The sequence below is a fragment of the Cyphellophora attinorum genome, assembly GCF_001299255.1.
Source record: "Cyphellophora attinorum strain CBS 131958 chromosome Unknown Contig12, whole genome shotgun sequence".
NCBI lineage: Eukaryota > Fungi > Ascomycota > Eurotiomycetes > Chaetothyriales > Cyphellophoraceae > Cyphellophora > Cyphellophora attinorum.
The window spans coordinates 878,689-900,776 of NW_017253240.1; the positions used below are offsets into that span (position 1 = coordinate 878,689).

The window sequence follows — 22,088 nt, forward strand, 5'->3', positions numbered from 1 at the left end:
GCTCTTCTCAGGTTGAGAAGCTGTTGTTCCTGTCTTTCACGCCGTCCGTTATCGTAGCTTTCTTATATATCTTTGTCCCCGCCGATCGTACTGGTTTGAGCACGTATTGCTCGGATACACATCATGCAGCCAAGCCAGGCAGAAAGCTATTGCGTCGTCTTCGATTCTACCCTGCGGATCTCTAGCAGCACTGCGCACTGGGTTGCATGAGAATAGTAGTGTTTCATCTTCGTGAGCGATGCAGTGTGACTTGCGAGGGTACCAATCGGGTAGTCCAATTGAGTTCGGAAGTTAGAATATAGTTCGTAGGAATCGTGATTAGTCGTGATCTACAGTATAGCTGATGACAAAGACATCAGTCGCTGTGGTGCAGAAGTGGTGTCGGCAAGTCCTCGCGGCTGCTCCTGTGAAGTGACGTGAATCAAGAGTTTGTTAGGGCATGACCAATATCGAAAATCCAGGGGAGCTCAACATGGACGCCATATTTCATCAGAGACTATCCGTGGTCAGTCGGCTGTCGTTGTCAACGCAGCGCAGACAAAGCCGAGAAATTATCCATGAGTACCTCTACATCCTGAGACACCAATCATAGCAGTGGATTACCTATTCTGCGGTTGCAATCTGCAGTCTGTTTCTCGCCAGGCGGAGGGAACCGCGTGAAGAGGAACTATTCCATCAAGCTTTTGACCTCGCTGTCTTTCAGCCTCAGACCTCGAAAGTGTCTGTCAAGCTGTGCTTGCGACTCACGGACTCTGACTGTGAGAGTGAGTGGCTCTTCGATCAGTCGAAGCCCTCGAAAATGTCCTCGGACGAACTTGGGTTCCGTTGTTGCTTTCGGATCTGCGCGATCATCCTTGCCGTTTCCTCTTCATCTTGCTTCTGACTCTCTGTCAGATCAGCCACCCGTTCATGCTCTCGCTTAGCGGCCTTCTTAGTCCGCTTCGCTTCCTTGCCAGCCTTTCGTTCCAGATCTGCGGACCATGGAGTAGTGCCAGTGCGTTGTTTGACGGCTTTTTTCGGCTGATCATCGGCTGCTTCCGCTTCTTCTAATCGGTGCTTCTCACGCTGCTTGTCTTTGTAAGCATATGCGTCCCAGTCGACGATCGGCGCAAGAAATTGAGACTTGTCGTAGTTCTTCATTTCTGGCATCTTTGGAAGTCTCAGTAACCCCCAGCCAATGGCAAGATCGTTCCAGTCCAGATCAGCTGTGCGAAAGATAGAGGACGCTTGATGTTTGGAATAACTCCTGACCCAGCTGACAAATGCTCGTTGGGCTTTGTCGTATAACGCACGGTCTTTCAAAACCAAGTTGACGAACATCTGCCTCGTCTCATCGGCTTCGTCCTCCGTCACGGACAAGTCAGGGTCGTCGAGCAAAGTGATGGGCGTTTTCCGAACGCCGAGAAATGCGACGTAGTCCTCTTCGCGGCCAGGCTGCAGGAAGACCACGCTAAGTCCTCTTCGACCTGCTCGTCCTGCCCGTCCGCAGCGGTGCAGAAACACCTTCGGGTCCGAAGGCGGATCTATCTGCACCACGAGATCCACAGCCGGGATGTCTAGGCCTCGCGCAGCGACATCGGTTGTCAGAAGCAGTGCGGGCGAAGCGGAGTTGACGAACCTCGCAAAGTTCTTCTGTCGGACATTCGAAGGATGCTTACCGTGTAGAGGTATTAGCACCGTGCCTTGAGGCAATAGGCCGGGCAGGAGACTCTGAAAGTAATCCACTGCTGCGCAAGTCGAGAGGTAGACAATGGTCCGCAAGGGCCTGGGATCCAATTTGTGCAGAAGTTGGCTGAGCATGGGCAACTTCTGTGATGCTTTGGCAATGACATATGTCATTTTCAGGCTTGCAGGAGTTCGCTTGTCCTGAGCACCGTCTGCTCCCTTGACACGTACTGCGATGCGGACCGGATTGCGAAGACCAACTCTGATCAGCTGGTCTACTGCTTCAGAAACACTGGCACTGAAAAGTCCTATTCGTCTTTGCTTCGGAAGCAGTCCCAGAATCTTTGTCAGATCGTCCTTGAAGCCTAGATCAAGTAGGCGATCTGCCTCGTCCAGTACGAGTACTTCGAAGGACGACTGTGGACAGTGCACGTATGGCGAGGATAAGATCTCGAGAAGTCGGCCGGGTGTTGAGATTAGAAGATTGGGCGACGTCTTCAGAAAGAGGCTGAGATCTTGCGCTGGCGTTCGAGTGCCCCCCAGTAGTAGCTGTGGGATCACTTTGAGCTCGGAAACTGGGAAAGCTTCTGTTTCCTCTTGTTCCTCGTTCTCCTCCCCGTTGATAGATCTGATGGCGGCTGCTGACGGAGCATGAAATTGCAGTAATGATACCAGGACTTGGTGAATCTGTGTCGCAAGCTCTCGCGTAGGTGAGAGAATGATCGCGCCTACGTGATGCTTTTTGATGGGTTCGTCCAGACGTAGCAATCGTTCGACGAGCGGGACGAGATATGACAGCGTCTTCCCACTACCTGTGACTGCTTCCACCACCACGTCCTTGTTGCCCATGAACAGAGGTATCGTCGATGCCTGTACGGGCGTCATCTTCTGAAAGCCCATCGCGGCGGTCGCCGTGAGGATCCATTCTGATAGTGCAGGAGTCAGGGCTTCCCACGCTCGAGATGAGCTGGGCTTCGAGGTCTTCGCTCCTCTGTCGGGCGCCATGTCTGATGTATCGTCATGTGTCAACGGCGTTGAAAATTCTTGAGTTGGAGTCTTACGAGAAGACGTGCCAAGAGTTGAATGACTAAGCCACCAGGCGCCACAAGGGAGCGCCCGTGACATCAAATCTAGAGACCCCTCGCTACCAGAAGTTAGGCACCCACACGGCTCATCAAGCATCACTTCAAGCGAAGTCAAGGCCCGGCTGTCGCGGAATCAAGACCCTGGGCAAAAAAAGAACACCAAACCAAGGCTGCCACTCAGCAGGGAAAGCATGTGCGTGTCATCTTGCACACGAAACCAACTTTCCTCTTGCTATCTGTGCTCCGTCATCTACTTGGGTTCTTCGTGACGCTTTGCCTGTGTCCTAGCTGACTATCAAGATGGCTATGAGCAGACACCTGGTAGAACCGCAATGAGCACAGTCGAACACAATTTGGCTTTAAATGGTTCTCACCACGTGTCATTTCCAGATCTGAACCTCTTTATATACAGGCCATTTGGCTCTGCAGTGGGACATCTTGACACATCTCACCGTCAAGGTGCCCACCACACACCAAGATGAACTCCTACTACACAATTCCCGGCACTCCGAGAGTCATATCGCCCTCGCCGACGCCATCCGAGGCCTCCGACAGACAAGACGGCTACTTCGCACCCGTCACGCGATCTGCCGCCAAAAAGCAACGACCCAAGTCACCACAGCCAGACTCGATAGCGGAAGAGAAGGACGGCTCCGGATCAGACTCCAGTCTTGACCAGCGTGCCCGCACGCGCTCGAGAAGTCCCATCCTGCAGCCCGCCAACGGCACCATCGCTTCTGGACGGAATATACGGCGCATGAGCGGGCTTACCAGAAAATCCTCCGTCACAAAATCACAGCCACTCACCACCAATGGCCACGCTATCGCCCCTCCCGAACCGAACGGCTACCTATCACCATACGACCGCGTAAAGAAATCATGGCGGGACTTCTCCCGCTCACCATCGCCGCTCGGGCTGATACCCCTCCACCGACACTACCAAACACTCATACATAAGCACGAGCTGCCACGGAAAGTCCTACACGTATCGATAGGCTTCTTCACGCTCTGGCTCTACGTCAGCGGCTCCTCGACGCAAGCCGTAACGCCTTACCTCCTTATCGCCCTCTCCATAATAGCACCGACCGATCTTCTCCGACATCGATCCGAACGGTTCAATCAATTCTACATCAGATGCCTCGGCGCTTTCATGCGTGAAACTGAGGTCTCAGGCTATAATGGCGTGATATGGTATCTTTTGGGCGCGTTTATTGCCCTGCAATTCTACCCTAAGGATGTGGGAGTTGTGTCTATTCTCCTGCTCAGTTGGTGCGACACCGCAGCAAGCACTTTCGGCCGTCTGTACGGTCGCTACACTATCAGACTGCGCAAGGGCAAATCCCTCGCCGGCACAATCGCTGCATTCGTCGTGGGTGTCTTCGCGGCAGCATATTTCTGGGGCTGGCTGGCTCCCAGAACGGAGTCAAGATTGGACAGGATGCTCGCGTCAGGAGCGGATGGGTTCATGTTTCAAAACCGCCTGACCTTGCCCAATGCTGTGAAAGAGCAGCTCGGCTGGAGGGAAACCGAGGGCATCATAGAAGGTGCCCCAGCAGTCTTTCTGATGAGCCTCGTTACGGGCCTAATCGCATGCGTCAGCGAATTCGTGGACATCTGGGGCTGGGACGACAATCTGACGATTCCTCTGTTGAGCAGCATGTTTCTGGCGGCATTTCTGAGGGTCTTCGGGTAAGATTTCTGCTTTGCGGATTTGACTTCCGGGTGCGAGGCACTGATAGCGTGGAGTTCTATGGACGAGCATTTTGGGTGATGCGAGCATTGGGTGCGGTACACTGCTACAAGATTGACGAACAGAATGTGTCACATAACATAGTACATGGAGTCACAAGGGTCTCGTGGGCTGATATCCCAATTGCCATTTATCATCAAGAGCCAATCCGTCCTCCCTATTTTGCTCTACTGCACATATCTGCCAAGTTATTCCCAGTGTGTGGCCCGTCGATACAGTGCCTTATCAATATCGGCAGTCCTGGAACTGAACGTGCCCGCTCAGATGTGTGGGATGTACTGTGTCCAATTCACCTGTTGGTAGACCTCAATCGGCTGGCTGCGGAGGCTGATAAATGACTCGACCACGAGGAAAAGCCTTGCTGCAGGGAGGGCCAGCGGCACTAACGGGGTTGATATTAGAATTACGATCCAGTCCACTAGGCTAGACAGCCGCTTCGTCGCCCTTGTTCCAATCCAGCAGATCCCAAGTATCAGGAGCGGGCTCAAAACGACGATCGAAGAAATCCTCCACAGCCACCGTTCATCATCGGTCGGGAAGTGTGCGTTCCAAAGAGCCGCGTGTATAGAACCGTACACGGCGGTCATAGCTAAGCCGGTCAGCCAGGTCTGCCACGGGGTATCAGACCAGATATTATCGCGGAAGACTGGGTCTTTCGTTGCCAGGAAGCTGCGGCATCCATATGCGCGAACTTCTCTACGATCAGGGTGCGCATAATCCATAACGCTTCTGATGAGGTTTGCCAACAACTTAGATAGCTCAGGCTCAGTCCAGAACCTCTGATGTAGCAGATACCCGAACTGGTCGGCAACCACATGGATGTATTTTCCCCTGTCTTCAAGCTTGAAGCCCGGATCAGGAAGCACCTCGGTAGCACCGTCTCCTAGTGCGATGACAATGATTGGCGGTAGATCTTGTCCATAAACCTCGTCGAAATTGTTCATAGCCCAATCGATCTCGGCTGTGCTACGAGATTCGAGCAGCAGCACATATTTGGCCTCTTTGCGCTGCTGGCGATATTGCACTAGATTCTGCTTGTTCGCACAAGCGGACCATTCCAGCACAACAATGTCTCCAGCAGCATGGCACATATGTTCAAGAAGCGTCGAGGTGGTTAGACGCCGTTCCACTCGCCGAGGTTCCCAAAAATCTGAGATGTTGACGTTGCTCATGTTATGAGACTCTTCCGTGCGTCTCCATAGCAGTTCAGCGAAGATCTGCTCAGTTGTTCCGTGCCTCATTAAGCAAAGACCAGCTACAAAGCCCCCAAGCGTATCATCCAACCTTATTTCCTGCGGACTGTCGACATCATAGGGTTTGCGAAGCCAGTAAAGCCAGGCGAGAAGTGCGCAAGAGATATGAGCAATGGTGTTGACCTCAAGTTCCGTCACAGGAAGTCCTTGGCCCAAACGACCTGCAACTTGGACCGCCAACCAAGACGCCTGAATGGCTGATAGGCTCTTTGCCAAAGTCGACGCTCTGCTCCGAGCCTCGATCTCCTGCAGGCCGAGAGGTTTAAATTGTGCATGGCCCAGTAGTTCGACGACGCAGTCTGGTTCCATACGCAGTGCATGTTTCTGCTCTGTCGTTATGTGTACGAGTTGATAGCCGCCCATGAGTACGAAGTGGCTGAAGACACTCCGCCATCTTTTGTCATTGACGTCGTCTGGGAGAGCTCCTGATCGGCGTCTTCGGTCGATCTCCTGTTGGAGGCGTGCAGCTGCAGCATGTTGAGTAGAGGCTGCTATCAAGATAATCTCCGGTGCGAATACGCCGACCAGAATCCACCAGGTATGATGGGCAAACTTGGATGTCTTTGATTTGTTGCACAGTGTGATGTTCATATGCAACGCGGTGTACACGCATATGACCAATGTCGACACGCAACCAAACAATATGTCACTGGTGCCGCGAGTCTGGTTGTTGACCCATCCAACATGTTCGGTGTGATTGCCTGCCAACATAGCCTCTGAGACGCTCGTAGCACTTCGACGCTTCTGCAGAAGCAGATTGTCAAACAGCTCATGAGGTAGAAAATCTACGTTCAACAGCGATGTGCCTCGTCTATACCGTGGCTAACGAGTCATCAGAATAGGAAAATAGAGAGTCTCTCCAGCGAGGCCATAAGTCTCCGTTGTCGACACGTCTTCCCGTCGCTGCGCCGACATGTCAATGCAAGGACTGCGCCTCAACGCATTATTTACTGGACATGATATGTTCAAAAGACAGCCTTCCCATCCGTGATTTGGGCAATGCCGCTGGGATAGCGTCCATAACTTTCTGTCAGACATGGGGCAGTGTTTCAGATTGACACGACCATCCCCGTATTCGTGCAGCCAATAGGCATGCAATCTTGGAACAACGAACTGAATGACTGAAAAGCGCGGCGCCCAACGCCAGACCCAGCTCGAATTATCGACCTACGTCCACAGCGACCTCCTGTGGGCCTCTATGCTGCAGCAATATGGCCTCTTCTTGCTGCTTCTTCCTCTTGGCATCCCGACGTCTGAGCCAGATAGCACCACCGACAAGAATGGCGACTATGAGAACAGCCCCAAGCACAGAAGCGGCGATCTTGCCGGCATCCATCTCAGATGGGTCAGACTGCGTGGACGTCGAGTTGGAGGGCATGCTCGTGGACGAACCCGATGGCGTGGCCAGGCTCGTGGTAGTGGTGGTGTCAAATGTCGTCGTGAGTGAAACGACAGTGCTAGTTGATGTCAAGTCGTTCGTGGACGTCGGTATCGTCACGGGAGTGGTACTGGGGTCGAAGTGCCACTCCGTTTCTGTCACAGTCGCTGCCATCGTGGATGTCGATATGGCTTTGGAAGGCCCAAAGTGACTGCTAGATCCCGAACCTGCTCTGTGAACAAACGTGGCGGAGATGTGTTCAGCTCCCGCTTCTCCAGCAGTCTGGCTGTAGAATGTACGCGGGGAACCTGGACAGGATTTATAGCTTTGCGAACCGTTCGTCGGTGTAAACGGAAGGCGCTTGCCATCAAACAGAGCACGCTGATACTATCAGTACCTCCTGGCCTGCAGTATCTGCCAACGATCTCAGAAAACGCCTGCAGTCCACTTGCGCACGCTGGCTCGTCTGCGCTTCTCATTCATCGATGCGCAACAGAGTACGATGAGGAGCTGCAAATCCTCTCCGGACAACATGTTCACATGCACAACGGAGCGGTCGTAGATTCTAAGCTTCCCTCGTTTCTTCCAGCTGGACATGGTCTTCAGCTCTGAGTACGCAGCAATGACTGCGCCTGTCGAAGTTTCAACAAGACGGAAGCTGCCAGTCGACGACTTGCTGTCCAGTGGAGAGATCGGGGACGCAGATGGGATGCTGGAGCGGGTTGATGAGTCCAGGTTTGTTGCTAGCTGTAGTTCATGGCTCAGACTGCCGGGCAAAACGATCGTCCAGTCGGCGATTTCGTGAGTCCTCTTTAGCTCAAGCCATTTGACGCTGCTCATGTCATGGTGATCGCCGAGACCAATCTGTATAAGGTTATCGCGGTCGTGAGGGAACTGGGCAAAGCCAACGACTGAACACAGCTTGCCTTCATCTGCCGTAAGCGTGGCTCCTTTCGAGGCGAGTTCGTGCTTCACGTGGTGCACGACAACATCAACACGGCCTTTGGCAAACGCTGCAACTTCGACAAAGTAGATGGCTCCTCCATTGGGGTCGATCACAACATTGTGGTTCAAACGCAACGCGCTAGCGTGACAGAACGCGTATTCTTGATAGGATCCAGAGCCTCTACTGAGTTGGGAGACATCCATTTGAGATCGATCTAGCGTTGTCGTCGGACTGTCTGTTTGACCTGGCTCAAACCTTGTGGCGACTATCTTGTCTGCGTTGCCACCCAAGACTTGCTTGCCATCCAGGTCCAACGTTTGTTTGTCGTCGTCGTGAGGCATTGCCTGCTTGTCATCGCGGCTCCGAGGCGCTTGCTTCCCATGACTGCTGGACAACAGCTTGTTTTTATCGCCGTTTAAGGTAAAATGACTACCGCTACCAATGGAATTCGATTCCAGAGGCTCGTCAAAGAAGCTGTCGTTTGGAGCAGAGGATTCCAACGTCATGGTCTCCTTGGAGTTCTCGACAGCTTCGCTGTCAGAAACTCGATAAGGATGTTCTGTCTTCTCTGAGCTCCCTTCTTCAACATCCTTGGCCAGATCTACAGGTATCTTCTCCTCAGAGAAGCCAGATAAATTTGCTTTTGACGGTGACGTTGCCATTATCCAGGTCATCGCCTTCGATGTGCAATGTCGAACTGCAGATACTGCTGTCCATTAGCAAGAATCGCATACGCGACAAAGTCGTCATGAAGCACGAAGACAGCAAAGCTGAGGGAAGATCTCGCGAAGCACTGGGCGGTGCTAGGCCACGATCAATTTCAGGTTGTGGGGGCGGCTTCGCGACTGCCAATCTTCAGTGAAGGGAGCTACAGCCGCTCATCTGCGTCCAGATTTTAACGGTCCTGCACATCTTGTGACAGTATCAGGAAACAGAGATGGTGCCTTGCCGGACAGAGCAATCATCGCCCTGATTTTCATAGACATTCGCTGACGCCGATGTTGCCTTTGAGTTGAGCGAAGTCGCCTGAACAACCACGAATTCTGCCTTCTTGGCAACGGCTGTAGGTACTTTACGTCAGCAAAACTTGCTTTCGCATCATCTTCATGCTTTCTTCGATGTCGTATGTACAACATCTCTGTCATTCGCTCTCTCTCTGCTGAATCTGCCGGCAGCGAGTACAGCTCAGACAAAGAGTAACGAAGCGCTGTGCCTGCCACTTGCAGCGTGTACGATCGAGACCGGCGTCCGAAATCCGAGCATGACCAGTCATTACCTTGCTAGGCTTCAGAGTTCTTATGATTCAACATCACCGGACAAGCGTATCAAGCTTGAACATGCGCTTCCATCATTCAGGCCCGCCATTCGCGAGACATGCTCCGCTCTGAGTTCGTTCTTGACACCGCTGCTCAACATCAAACCATTGTCTATGGCTGGAGGCAAGAAGCAAGGTAGGATACGGAACTAATAAACGTTTCATCCATCATTACTGGTCGATCTGTCCACTATATTGCCTCTTCAAGAAACGCCGCGTTAGGCGTTAAGCGATGACCAGATCCTACAATGTTTGATCTCACGCAGGATGTAATTTCATATATATAATCATTTTCGATGATGCTCCTGTCCCCTGTGATCTTACGAGCTGACGGACTTGAGGCAATTGATACTGAGCTCGAGCACTGCTTACCCAGGTCAATCGAAAACTTCAGTCTTCAGCTTCTTCCGCGACATGGGATCACTATCGGAAGAGCCGCCCACGGCAATGGAGGTGATAGTCGTTGGCGGAGGACTAGTTGGACTGTCGGCAGCAATTGGCCTCCGTCAAGCAGGCCACAATGTCACAGTACAGACCCTCCGCCACTGTTTCCAATCACATTCTTACATACCTCCAGATCTTCGAGAAGTCGTCCTTCAGCCAGGAAGTCGGTGCCGCCGTCACCATGGCCACACCAATGACTCGCATCATGCGATCGTGGGACATTGACCTTGAGTCTGCTGGAGCGACGACCTACCTTCGTACGCAGATCAAGACCGCCGCCAACCTCTCGCCCATCACGCCTCTCTTCGACGGAAACTACGAGGCGAAGTACGGATTTCCGATGTACACCCTGCACCGCGCCGACATCCACTCCACCCTCCGCCAGGCCGCTACCTCCCCCAACCGACCCGGCCGGCCCGCCAAACTTCGCCTCTCCTCCCCCATTGCTTCTTACGATGGCCAAGCCGGCTCCGTAACCCTTATGGACGGCACCACCCACACCGCCGACCTGATCATCGTCGCCGACGGCCTACACAGCACGGCGGCATCCTACGTCAACTCTCACCAACCATGCCCCATCATCCCTAAAGTCCAAACGGTCATCCGCTTCCTCATCCCCTCCTCCGCCATCACCGCCGACCCTATCACCGCGCCCATCCTCCCCGGCACCAACGAAATCAACTTCTTCTTCGCCAAAGACCGCTACATCATCCGCTACCCATGCCGTAACGACACCCTGCAGAATTTCGCCATGTATATCAACGACCCGCCGTCCCCTTCCTCTCCAACCACAAAGCCCTCAGAAACCCACGCAGACAAGCACAACCAACACATCACCGCCTCGGACCTCACCGCCGCAATGAAAGCCGGCGGCTTCGGCCCAGCACTTTTGGGTTTGGTGGACAAGATCCCCTCTTCTTCTTCTTCCTCCACAACGACGAATACCGACAGCGCCACAACAAATCTCCTCCCCCTCTGGCGCACCTACGACCGCCCACCTCTCCCCCACTGCACCCGCGGCACACTCGTCGTCATCGGCGACGCTGCCCACCCTATGCTCCCACACAAAGGCCAGGGTTTTGTTAGTGGTGCGCAGGACGCGGCTGCACTCGCCACCCTCTTTGCGCCTTCCAGCAGTCAAACAAGTGTAGAGCAAAAGCTAGCACTCTTCGACGAGCTCCGCATCCCCCGCACAGGCGTAATGCAGATCTACTCGAGCGTAGACCTAACAGGGAACCCGTGCGTCAAGACGCCGGAGGCGAGGCAGTGGGTTGAGAGGGTGTACAAGGAGAGGGGCTGGAAGGGAGGGTACGGGAATGTGGATGGGAACGCGTTGCCGAGTGAGGAGGGAGGCGTGAATGATGATGTGCTGGATTGGATTCTGCGGTATGATGTTGTTGAGGACGTGAAGCAACTCATGAAGGAAAGACTGGACCCCATCAATGGCAAGGCTTGAATCGTCATGCTTGAGTCTGGCTAGACTAAAATGTCAATATTGAAGATATAGTTCATAGAATGCATGGACTTCCTTGAATGCAGTCCAAGTCTTGGCCGAGGAAAAAAGGCATGCTTAGCGTACGCGTCGAGCGTTGCGCCTGATGCAAGGACGACCAGAGAACCTTTCGCGCAACTGTCCCACGTCTTTGAAGATGCGTCCTGCCATCCAACGTATACACAGAGCTTCGATTGACGTCCTGAGAAGCGCCAGCTCGGTCTTCTAGACCGTCCACTCACTCTCCCGTTTGCATAGGTTCCCTAAGCGATGAACTCCCAGTCCGTCACTCTCTACCATATCTCTAGCATTGTCCCCAACAGCAACGAGGTATTCCGCACCGCACCTCAACCTCCAATTCTGCCTCCCCACGTCCCAGGTACTGAGATCTCGGCGCGTCAGGTTCATTTCCACAACTTCTTGTGCTCCAGGAGCAAGCGGCCCAACGCGCTCAAAGCCTCGGAGCTGCCATTTAGGACTATCCGGGATCGAGACGTAAAGTTGGGGCACTGCGTGACCTGCAACATCTCCGACATTGCGAACACGAACGCGAGCGGTGAATAGCGTATCCCAAAGTTCAGGATGTCCTCCTTGAACAATCTCCCGTTCTGAATCAGGCCACTCGTCGTGTGAGACCGCATCAACGTACTCCACGTCCAACAGCTCGTACGAGAAGTCCGTGTAGGACAATCCGAACCCAAAGGGAAACCTCGGCTCAATATCATCCCGATGAAAGGCGCGGTAGTCGATGTAGAGACCCTCAGTAAAGTCATCCTGTGGATATGAATCGTCGCTTGCAGTCGAGTTCAGCAGGTGCCCATAGTCGCTCTCCTTCTTGGCAACTGTAAAGGGAAGCCGCCCTGAAGGATTGACGTCGCCCCAGAGAACATCTGCTATGGCGTTTCCGGCCTGCTGTCCGGGCAGACCGGCGAAGAGCACAGCTGTGACGTTGGGATGCTCGATCCATGCGTCTACTACACGAATGCCGGCGTTGTGAATTACGACGACGACATTGGTAAAGTTGGCTGCCAGATTGTGGATCAGTCGGTCGGAGAATTCGTCTACAAGTGAGGTGCGATCGAACACTTCCGAGGCGTATGCATTGATGAAAACTAGGCAAGCGTCGACTTCTGGATAAGGAGGTTGTGGAGAGTCGGAGATAAAGTTCCAGCGAACGACGCCGTGCGTGGCCATCATGCGCTCTGTGATGGCGTGAAATGGCGAGACTACCCAGGATGGCGTAGAGGAACCGGAGCCGCCTCCAGCGATCAATGTTCCGTTGTGTGTATTCCAGCCGAAGTTCTCTTCCGGTCCACCAGCAAAGATTCCAGGACTATTACCCCAGGGATTTCTCCGTAGCTCGGCATCGTAGCCGTACACCGTCAGGAACTTGGGATCCTTGAGGGGAAGGAAATTGTTCGCATTCTTGACCAAGACTGTGCCCGCTGCAGCGACCTCTCTGATCAGGCGGTCGTGCTCCGCGGCTTGAGTATTGATGGGACGCTGGGTACCTGGCAGCGGTGTAGTATACCCAGAATTGTGCTTTTCTGCTTCTAGCTGAACGTAGAAGGCGGCGGCTAGCTGCCGAACGACCATGTCATCCAATCGTGAAGCAGTGACCGAGCCGTTTTGGACGGCATGTGTGAGATTGCCACCCCACCATCCGGCGTCGGGCATGTTGAGATCAAGTCCCGCGTGTGCGGAAGCCACTCCTGCATACTGAGAGTTCCAATCAGACATTACAAGGCCTTCGAACCCGAGTTGCGTCTTCAGGATGCCATTGATAAGTGCGGAGTTCTGCGACGAGTATGAGTTGTTGAGCCGTTGGTAGCTGATCATAACACTTGCAGCACCTGCTTTGAGCGCATCCATGAACGGAAATGCATAGAGCTCGTGCAACGTCCGATCATCGATGTTGGAGGAGATAGCTTCGCCTCTGTCCTCATAGGCTCTGCGTCGCTCCTCTTGCTCATTGCCAAGCCAATGCTTTGCGACCGCGAAAGTACCAGTTGACTGTATGCCTTTTGTGACGGCTCCCATTCCAGCGCCAGACAGATACGGATCGTTGCTGAAGCCTTCCCAATTCCTGCCTCCACGTGCGATTCGTCCGAGCGGACCAGCCATAGGCCCAAGATACATCTTCAAGCCGAAGTCTCGATACTCTTCGCCGATAGCTTTGCCGTATTGGTACGTCAGGTTCCGATCGAAGGTAGCTCCGAGAGTGAGACCGGCAGGAAAAGCCGACACGAACTCGACATCACGAATACCGCTGGGTCCGTCGGAGAGACACATTGGTCCCCATCCCACGCGCGGGACTGCCGCAGTGCTGCCAACGCATCGTCCTAGGTGACCGCCGGTGAGGTTGACCTTCTCATCTAGGGTAAGTTGCGAGAGGAGATCTCGGGCTTGCCTGTATGCTTCTGTCCATTGTGGATTGCTGTTACCTTTGCCTTCTGGTGACGGATATACTGGCGGGCTGAGGCCTTGGTATGGGTCGGGTACGTTGGTGTAGTTGCCCTAATTCTGTGAGCCGCTTACCTCGAGAAAGGAAGATACGAGGCTGGCGCAACCCTGTGTACCTGCTCGATGTGGAAACTTACTGTTGTATACGATCTACCACAGCCGAAGAATGCAAAGATGAACGCGATCACCAACATTATGACATACTTGACGCTTCTGTAGGAGACATGGGTGTGTGGAGATGATGAGAAATGTAGAAACGGCATGATGACGACTCACCGCTCTTGCAGGATGGCTGGTTGCACAATGAGAGGGGTTCTTGCCTGATCTGGACGTCCATACCATGGACATGATTTTCGATATTGCGGAGTGGCAGGCGCGCAGTTGTGACAACGATTCCATTTGACAGAAGTTCCATTGCACAGCCAGGGCGCAGACGCCGCTAGGGACTTCAAGTGAAGTGCATCGTGGACGGACGCGCCTCTCTTCACCTGAAGTCCATGCTGGCAACTTGGCATCCGCGGACAGTTGGCCCATCGCTCAGATCAACGGTCCGGAGCCAGATTCTGACCATCGATGTGTATGGCTCCGCACAACTCGAGGGTCGTGGATTCAACTATCGAAATTCAAGCAACAACTTCAATGATGTCGTAAAACGCGTGGTCGGGCTTCAGGCTTCAGAGGGTTAGGGTTGGGGTCATGCTGCCACTTCGACTTCGCTTCGAGTTGAGCACTTCCAAATCTTGAGTTCACCTGCAACCGTTCACCACAGCCAAAAACCCGCTCACTCAAGCACAGGCGCCGCAAGAAATGCAGCACCGACCAGTATGGCCACCATAACCTCTCCACGCGCCTCTTCGCCCGCCGCCACACCACGCATCACCTCACCATCGATAGCAAGTGTCAACTCCCCACTCGGCACACCCTCCTCCTCGCATAGGTCGTCTCTTGACTACACACGCGATCCAACGACTCCTACAGCGAAAGATCCGACACCGAAGCCTGCACGCCGCAACCGCGCCGCCCTCCGGGACTACTATAACCTCAAACCCCACGCTCCCTCCACTCCCGTCCAGCGCACAGCCTCGATCACCAGCACCATCTCGAACTCGACCACCACTACCGTCACAGACCTCGACACAACATCGACCAGCCTGCCGGCTAGTCTCGACACGCCCTCCTTCTCCCCACAAACCTTCATCGACTCCCTCCTGAAAACTGCTTCGCTCACGGACTTGCTGAAGACCGAAGGCGCGTTGATCAGCGAGATCAGGACGCTGGACGGGGAGAGGAAGGCACTGGTGTATGACAATTACAGTAAATTGATTACGGCGGTTGGGACGTTGGCGGAGATGCAGCGGGGGATGGGGAAAGGGTTGGGCGGTGATGGCGTGGCGGGGTTGGAGAGCAAGCTAGAAGGGTTGGAGGTCCTTGTAAAGGAAATGGCGCCTGAGGGAGGGAGTGCGGACGATGAGGACGAGGAGGAGGAGGACTTGAGGAGGCAGCAGGAGACGGTGAGGTGGGCGTTGGGTGCGCCGGATCGATTGGGGAGGCTGGAGGGTGAAGAAAAGGAGAAGGAGTGGGTTAAAGTCAATATGTTGCTTGACGAGTGGGAAGGGGTCGATGGCGTGGTGGACCTACGGAGGGCATGCGAGGCTGCTATGCATCACGGACACGGTGAGGATCAGTTTGAAACAGGCGGCTGAGAACAGCAAGGCCAAGTCTGTCTTCAACTTCAATCTCGCTGGCGAGCGGCAGGGTCCCCCTTCACCGCTCCGCAGCAGCAGCAAATGCAGTCATCAAACCAGCGTGGTCCGATGCTGTGGCCTCAACGTATGTGCCAAGAGCTGAGTTCGTCAGCCTACACGGCCAACGTGTACACTGGCCACGCTGGGGCAACGGCCCTTCTGCGACGCACTCGATATACTGCGTACCCCAGAACGATCATGTGCGAACGATCGGACGCTCTTCAATATCGAAAGGCACAGCCATCGATGCCAGGCTCATGCATCACGAAGCTGCGACGACTGCCTGCACACTCGAGTGTCGGAGTGCAGTTGACAAGCGATCAACAGCGCTGTCCGTCAGTTGCCAGCAATTTCAGCTGAGCATGCTGTGTCATAGCGCTGGCGACAGTTGCATGCCGTGCACGTTTGAGAGGCATCCGGTCACGTGAGCAGAGCTCTGCAATTCGAGTGTGAAAGAGACGCATCGGTCCCAAGATAGGACAAGAGGCTAATCTGGAAGTCCTGATCTTGAGCTAGCACTGATCTGCTAGGTACAGAGAATCCAAGAGCCAAGATCTGTACTTCGGTCACCATCATTACCGCCTATCTATATGCGTTTGCAATCCTTCTCTTCCCCTCAATAGCTGGTGGTGTTGTTCGCTATTATTCCCCACTGCTCGCGCAGTATTCCTAATGTTTATAATTATAGCTGTCTCGCTCCTTGCAGAGCTCGTATGTCTATGTGATCAGATCTTGATCGACCTCGCAACGGGTCCACGATGCGATTCCGTGCAAACCCTTCGGACTGATCCCGTGCGGAGCGGAGCGGCAGTCGAATGCGCATTTGGAAGTCAGGTGAAACTGCCGGGAAAAGGCCATGTGCGGGACTGCTAGCCACGGCGGAGAACGACGTACTCTCGCGAATGACGTCTTTAAGTCGTGTGCGTCTTGGTGGCACAATTCGAGGTCGATCGTGGGCAAAATTGTGGTGGAGAAGTGTCCGACCCTTATTAGTTCCAGCCAGAATCTCGGTTGCGCATCAGCTCCAGCCAGTTCTGGTGTAGCATGCCAATATCTGGGAGCGATGTCGACCCGGGCGTCACCGGCATGCTTGTCATGGTAGAATGACTGCCTTCCCTCGATTGGATGGCATGGCGCAGCATGGCCGTGTCCCAAGGAACGAAATGGAGTAGGGCCATCGAGTGAGCGACACCCATGAGCGGCCTTCACAGTGGTTTTGTCCGCGATCATGATGGCAAGAATATCAGTCAATCGTGCGATATCGACACTCTTCCCTGTCGTCTCATCCGCAGCAGAATATCCTCTTGTACCACGGCCTTCGGGAATCGTCGCCACCGGCACGGACTTTCTCGTTCATTCTCGGTGTTGGACTTTGTTGTCGATTTGATTGCATATTGTGAAGTTGATTAGAATACCCTGATACGGCGCTCAGCGTGGGAATATGTCCAGCAACGCCTGCTGGGCTCTTTGCTGCTTTCCTGGCCTCGACTACCCTTCTGACGATTACTGAGAACAATGTCAGTCTTGTCGTGTGCGGAAGGACTGTGCAACTTACATGCGAATGTCTCCTCGATGTTGACCATCTCTCGCGCACTCGTCTCCATGAAGCCACAGCCACGGGACTTGGCCCACTCCCAGCCTGTCTTACTGCTCACTATCCTCTGATCCTTCAAATCGCATTTGTTGCCGGCCACGATCTTGATTGGTGGTGGTTTCCAGCCTGCTTCGCGATTGCCTCGGATCTTCTGACCTTTCTGGGATAGTAGTCGGTTGTTTTGCTCCAGGCGGTTCTCAGCCTCGATATCGATCATGTCCAGAAACCACTGGAGGCCGTCAAGTGAGTGCGCATTGGTGATATCGTAAACGAGCAGGAATGCATCGGACTGTAGATTCGAAGCAGCCCACAGACTTCTGTATTCTTCTTGTCCAGCGGTGTCGGTGAGTGATAGATGGTAGTTCATGCCGTCGATCTTGCGTGTGACTGAGTATGAGTCCTCTATGGTTGGGTCGTAGTCGGACGTCCACTGCGAGCGAACCAGACGTAATGTGATTGATGATTTACCGCATCCTCCATCACCACAGATCGTGATCGCAATCTTGTCTGCAACGTCCATTTCCAGTGACTGAATCGCAAATGTAGATCAGAATAGCGCTCGGTGGGAGGATGACCGACGTCCAAAGTCTTGGCTCACAAAACCTTGAATGTGAGATTCCCGCACGTTGTATAGAATATGATCAGTAGAAATGATGTCGTGCAAGCTGAATGACAACGACGCGCGCGTGGCGGGGTGACGCGTTTGTAATATGACGATAGTGCGATCAGAGCGTGGACTGAAGACTAGGATTTGGTGACAGTCAACGAATGATTGGCGAAATTGGCTGTGTATCAAACCGCTGTCTCATGCGACAGTGGACAAATTGGATGCTGAATTGCGTCCAAGGATTCGGTTGTACTGGGGCGGATTTGCTGTCAGAAGCGTGCTGTGAAGACCGATTTTGTGTGCACTGATAGCACTGAGCGCTGCAAAGGTAGATGGCGAAGAGTGCGAAGAGTTCCTGATAGGATCCAGTTGATTTTGTTATTCCAACTTGTCGAGGTGCTAGACCTGTGGCCAGTGGGTACAGCAACAAAAATGACGACGGTGGAAAGAAAGGGGCATTAGACAGCCGGAGATCTTGCTTAGCAGTGCCCAGGACTCCAGGAGACAGGGGTGTTTCCTCTAGCTTGACATCAATCTGCCGGCGATGATATGGAAGTGAGGCATGAGTCTCGGAGAGAGATGAATGATCAGCACTGACAGATCGATTGTAGATGTAGAAGTGCTCACTTGGAGCTTCACTCAATCGCCCCTTCTCTGTAGTGAGATTCGAAATTGTGAATGTGCGGTCTCGGGAAACCCAGCAGGAGCGCTGCAGTACAAGCTCTGTCGCCTTCGATCTGACTGAAGATTTGCTTGGTCACACACTGTCTCAGCTCACCACTCGGGAACATTTCCACCGGTACACTGCCCACAGAAACCCTGCAGGATGCACATTCGATTTCTCGCCAATGCAATGCAGCATCTCCATGATCTCGCTGCCGTTCATGCAAGCAACCAAATTCAAAAGATCGGCTGCTGCCCAGTCCTAACGTCCGTGAGTTTCGGCCTGGGACTTCCGCAACGATCCTTGCCCTATTCTTCCGGTGCTTCCACTCTCTGGGAGCATTTCTAGCCGTGAGCAGCATGGTCTCTTGGGCATAAAGTGCCGAGAAGGAAGCTTATTCACGGGTGAGTTTTACCGGCCCAACGCACTGGGTGAGTCCATAGTTCAGATTCTGGATTTCAGGTGCTAAAAACCGGCAAGGGCGACAACGTCGATTGCCCACAGTAGACACATCACATTGCGGTGGCTACAAGACCTCGAAGACCTGACAGTCTAGACATCGTCCTCGTTCGCGTACAGCATCACTCAACGAAAGTCGTAAGTACCGAACAGCCAGCTACTCGCATCACTTCTCCGAGAAATAGGACGATCGGCGCCATGTGAAAAGAAATGCCCGCACAACAGGGGTGTGCCAGACCCTGACTGACCACTGGCGCGTTGGGCTGAAACGCGAGGCTTCTCCATAGGCTTGCTCATCTTCTTCTGCTTCTAGAACACCTCTTGGGAAGCGAGAAAGCCTCCTCCGAGGCGTTTGTGGGGGAATTGGGATTGCCAGCGAGAGATCAACAGCCATATTTTGTTGTTGACATCCCACAAGCGATGGCTCGTGTTTTCACAAAGGACGGTCGGATCGCTTGGTTGTCGCATTGCCTGATCAGAACGGCCGCAGTGAGGGTTATTGACCACTTTCAACATGCGGGGGAGCAGCTTTGTCGAACCGGCCGTGGGTCTGCCCTAGACCTCGCAATGTAGAGCAGACTTGCGTCGGTGGACAAGTAGAGCATGCGTTTTCAATGCTTCATCTCTGATCATCCTATGCGCATGACTAGTCACTGTGCTGTAGTGGAGGGAAAGCGCTGTGTGAGGTTTGGACTGTGCAAGGCGGATGTTAGGCAAGTCCGGTTTCCCTGGTCTTGTCCTTCCTCTTTTGGTCATGAGATCTTTGGTCATGCAGCTAGGCGGCAAAATCGACTGTGGTCCACAGCCTCAGGCTGCCTCTAAGGTAGTTTAACGGCACTCACGAGCTCAGAACCGCTTTGCGCGATACGCCCATACCATTCATTGCTCATTCGGACTCCCGCAGCGAAGTCGTCGTTCGGCGTCGAGGGATGCCTTGTGCTCTTCTGTGTAGAGCCTTGAGCAATCGCAACTATTAAGCCATCCCGACCGTAGTACTTGATGCACCAAACTGCAGGGCATCTGTCATCGACGTGCTGACGAGCACATCCTCGTGCATCCATGGATGAAGCTGGTAGGAAGCGACAACAGGATCCGGCTTTCGCGTCGCCTAGCAAAGACTCTCATCACGACTTAAGGCCTGGTCAACTCGATTTTGCCGACCCATTTTTTGCTTACAATGGTGCTCTGGACGCCTCCTCTGAGCTATGTTCAAGATGTCAGCGAATCAACTTCGAGCAGATCGCTCAATTGCGGGTGTCTCATAAGGATGGTTGTCGCGTCGGCTCTATCGAGCGGCGTGGTCTGCTGATGGACAAGACTTGCCCATTGTGCGGTTTCCTCCAGGCCGAAGCCGAGTACCTCGACCATGACGCAGAGCAAGTCCATCCGACGTTTGCTGGGGATCCTTATGAGCTCCGTGCATACGCTACCTGGAGTCTCCTGTCCGAGAATCCTCCAGTATGGCAGCAGAACGTATCAGTGTCGGCGCTGTTCCTACGCAACGGCCAACAAGCTGATACCGGTATGTCGCGCTATGGCAGCTTTCTAGTTCCTGTAATACCTACTAGGGGTTCTAAAAAGCCAGATAATGCCGTGCTCAGTGGCAGCCGCCTAGTGACCACCAAGTTCAGGCCGGCGATGGTCCAACAGGCTCTTCGTACCTGCAGGAAGTCCCATAAATGTGGAAGACTCAACCATAGCCCAGTTTTGCCATCAAGCACACGCTTCATTGACTGCAAAAGCCGCCGAATCGTACCGCTACCAGCAAGAGCTAGCTATGTGGCGCTGAGCTACGTCTGGGGTGCACGAAAGCCCTCGGCAGCGGAGGCTACGTTCCTAAGAATACACCAGCGCATACCGCCGTCAGTGCCGAAGACCATCGAAGATGCAATGGAAATCGTCATGCAAGTCGGCGAGAGGTACCTGTGGGTTGATCGATATTGTGTTGACCAATACCACTCCGATCAGAAGAGCATACAGATTGCTGCCATGTCGGAGTTGTATGAGGGATCCTTGTTCACTATTGTTGCACTGTGCGATGACTCAAGCCAGGGCCTGCCTGGTATCAGCTCAGACTACCGAAAACAGCTGCGCTTCCGGGCTAGAGGTCGAGAATATGTGTTTAGTGGCGTCAGCCTGGACAACCAGCTTAGGAACAGCAAATGGCAGCAACGGGCATGGGTTTATCAAGAAGCTGTTCTGTCCAGCAGATGCCTTTTCATAGGCACCGAGCAGGCCTTTTTCACCTGCCCCTACGGAATCAAGAGCGACACCTTCCCGTCTCCAGTCCCAGAAGCCTTGCAATCCAGCATCGACTGGTCTTCGTACGACTGCAAGCTCACGCCAACGGTGATCGAACTCTTCCCTCCTCCCGAGCCGCGTTACGGGCCTATCGAGTTGCACTTGTGGCGTTATACACTTCGTTCGCTGACAGAAAGAAGCGATGCCTTGAATGCTTTTCGAGGCATTCTGACTCGGAGTGTTCAGCCTCTTGGTGGGGTGTTCCCTTCAGTCATGTTCATTTTGACGATGGCTCCCAAGGTTATTCGCTGGATCTCTTTTGGCGCGCAGCCCGTCAGGATTCAAGAGCTGAATACGATCCCGCCCTAGCCATTCTGTTTCCCTCCTGGAGCTGGGCATCGTCAGCCAGACAGCAGATACAGCTGACCCAGAACTCGGTTTACAAAATCGTGCTAAGAGCAGAAGTTTCAGTCATGCATCCCAAGACCAAACAACCAGTTCCAGTGTCTGATTATGCTAGTGATCGGACCCAGAGCTGCGTGCCTGAGGATGTCAGAGAGATCATGATTCGAGCTTTCACGCATCGAATTCAGACGGCTACAGAAGAATTGTCTGCATCTAACATTGCCGAGCAAGTGAGGTTGCCTGCCGGACCTCATGACTGGATGTTCTGGTCCGACTACAGGCTGGAGACTAATCTGACAATATCGTCCGGCCACCTATCATTGCTACTGTTGGAAGTACAATGCAACAGCTCGCCGGATGGCTACAGAGTGTATTCCCCCGAACACTTTTGTTCGTGGCTCTTGATCGAAGAGAGCGAGAACAGGGTCGCCAGGAGGCTTGGCGCAGTGTGGAGCAAACACGATGATATGCTTGACTTGAGCCAATTCACCAGACGTACTGTCGTGCTGGGCTGAACCATACTTGAGCGAATTTTGGGTGTCACAGACGCCAAGACCGGACGATGAAAGGAGACTGCATAAG

At 53.6% G+C, this 22,088-nt stretch overlaps 8 protein-coding genes across 8 annotated transcripts; 4 read left to right on the forward strand and 4 right to left on the reverse strand.

Annotated features, from left to right (window-relative positions):
* Window positions 1–780: 780 nt before the first annotated feature.
* On the reverse strand, window positions 781–2,670 carry AB675_7802 (ATP-dependent rRNA helicase SPB4; the record flags this gene model as incomplete). Its single annotated transcript, XM_018148198.1, has 1 exon — window positions 781–2,670. The coding sequence occupies one exon, from the start codon at window positions 2,668–2,670 to the stop codon at window positions 781–783; it is 1,890 nt and encodes a 629-aa protein (XP_018000205.1).
* Window positions 2,671–3,228: 558 nt separating this feature from the next.
* On the forward strand, window positions 3,229–4,443 carry AB675_7803 (CTP-dependent diacylglycerol kinase 1; the record flags this gene model as incomplete). Its single annotated transcript, XM_018148199.1, has 1 exon — window positions 3,229–4,443. One exon carries the CDS (start codon window positions 3,229–3,231, stop codon window positions 4,441–4,443), a length of 1,215 nt encoding a protein of 404 aa, XP_018000446.1.
* Window positions 4,444–4,760: 317 nt separating this feature from the next.
* On the reverse strand, window positions 4,761–7,305 carry AB675_7804 (uncharacterized protein; the record flags this gene model as incomplete). The annotated part of the gene is made up of 2 exons (XM_018148200.1): window positions 4,761–6,575; window positions 6,925–7,305. 2 exons carry the CDS (start codon window positions 7,303–7,305, stop codon window positions 4,761–4,763), a joined length of 2,196 nt encoding a protein of 731 aa, XP_018000312.1.
* A 252-nt stretch (window positions 7,306–7,557) lies between these two features.
* Window positions 7,558–8,739, reverse strand: AB675_7805 (uncharacterized protein; the record flags this gene model as incomplete). Its single annotated transcript, XM_018148201.1, has 1 exon — window positions 7,558–8,739. The coding sequence occupies one exon, from the start codon at window positions 8,737–8,739 to the stop codon at window positions 7,558–7,560; it is 1,182 nt and encodes a 393-aa protein (XP_018000538.1).
* Window positions 8,740–9,912: 1,173 nt separating this feature from the next.
* Window positions 9,913–11,292, forward strand: AB675_7806 (Salicylate hydroxylase; the record flags this gene model as incomplete). Its single annotated transcript, XM_018148202.1, has 1 exon — window positions 9,913–11,292. The coding sequence occupies one exon, from the start codon at window positions 9,913–9,915 to the stop codon at window positions 11,290–11,292; it is 1,380 nt and encodes a 459-aa protein (XP_018000402.1).
* Window positions 11,293–11,553: 261 nt separating this feature from the next.
* On the reverse strand, window positions 11,554–14,054 carry AB675_7807 (putative beta-glucosidase M; the record flags this gene model as incomplete). Its single annotated transcript, XM_018148203.1, has 2 exons — window positions 11,554–13,845; window positions 13,929–14,054. 2 exons carry the CDS (start codon window positions 14,052–14,054, stop codon window positions 11,554–11,556), a joined length of 2,418 nt encoding a protein of 805 aa, XP_018000256.1.
* Window positions 14,055–14,615: 561 nt separating this feature from the next.
* Window positions 14,616–15,494, forward strand: AB675_7808 (uncharacterized protein; the record flags this gene model as incomplete). Its single annotated transcript, XM_018148204.1, has 1 exon — window positions 14,616–15,494. One exon carries the CDS (start codon window positions 14,616–14,618, stop codon window positions 15,492–15,494), a length of 879 nt encoding a protein of 292 aa, XP_018000544.1.
* A 4,425-nt stretch (window positions 15,495–19,919) lies between these two features.
* On the forward strand, window positions 19,920–21,470 carry AB675_7810 (uncharacterized protein; the record flags this gene model as incomplete). The annotated part of the gene is made up of 1 exon (XM_018148206.1): window positions 19,920–21,470. The coding sequence occupies one exon, from the start codon at window positions 19,920–19,922 to the stop codon at window positions 21,468–21,470; it is 1,551 nt and encodes a 516-aa protein (XP_018000194.1).
* Between the last annotated feature and the right edge of the window lie 618 nt (window positions 21,471–22,088).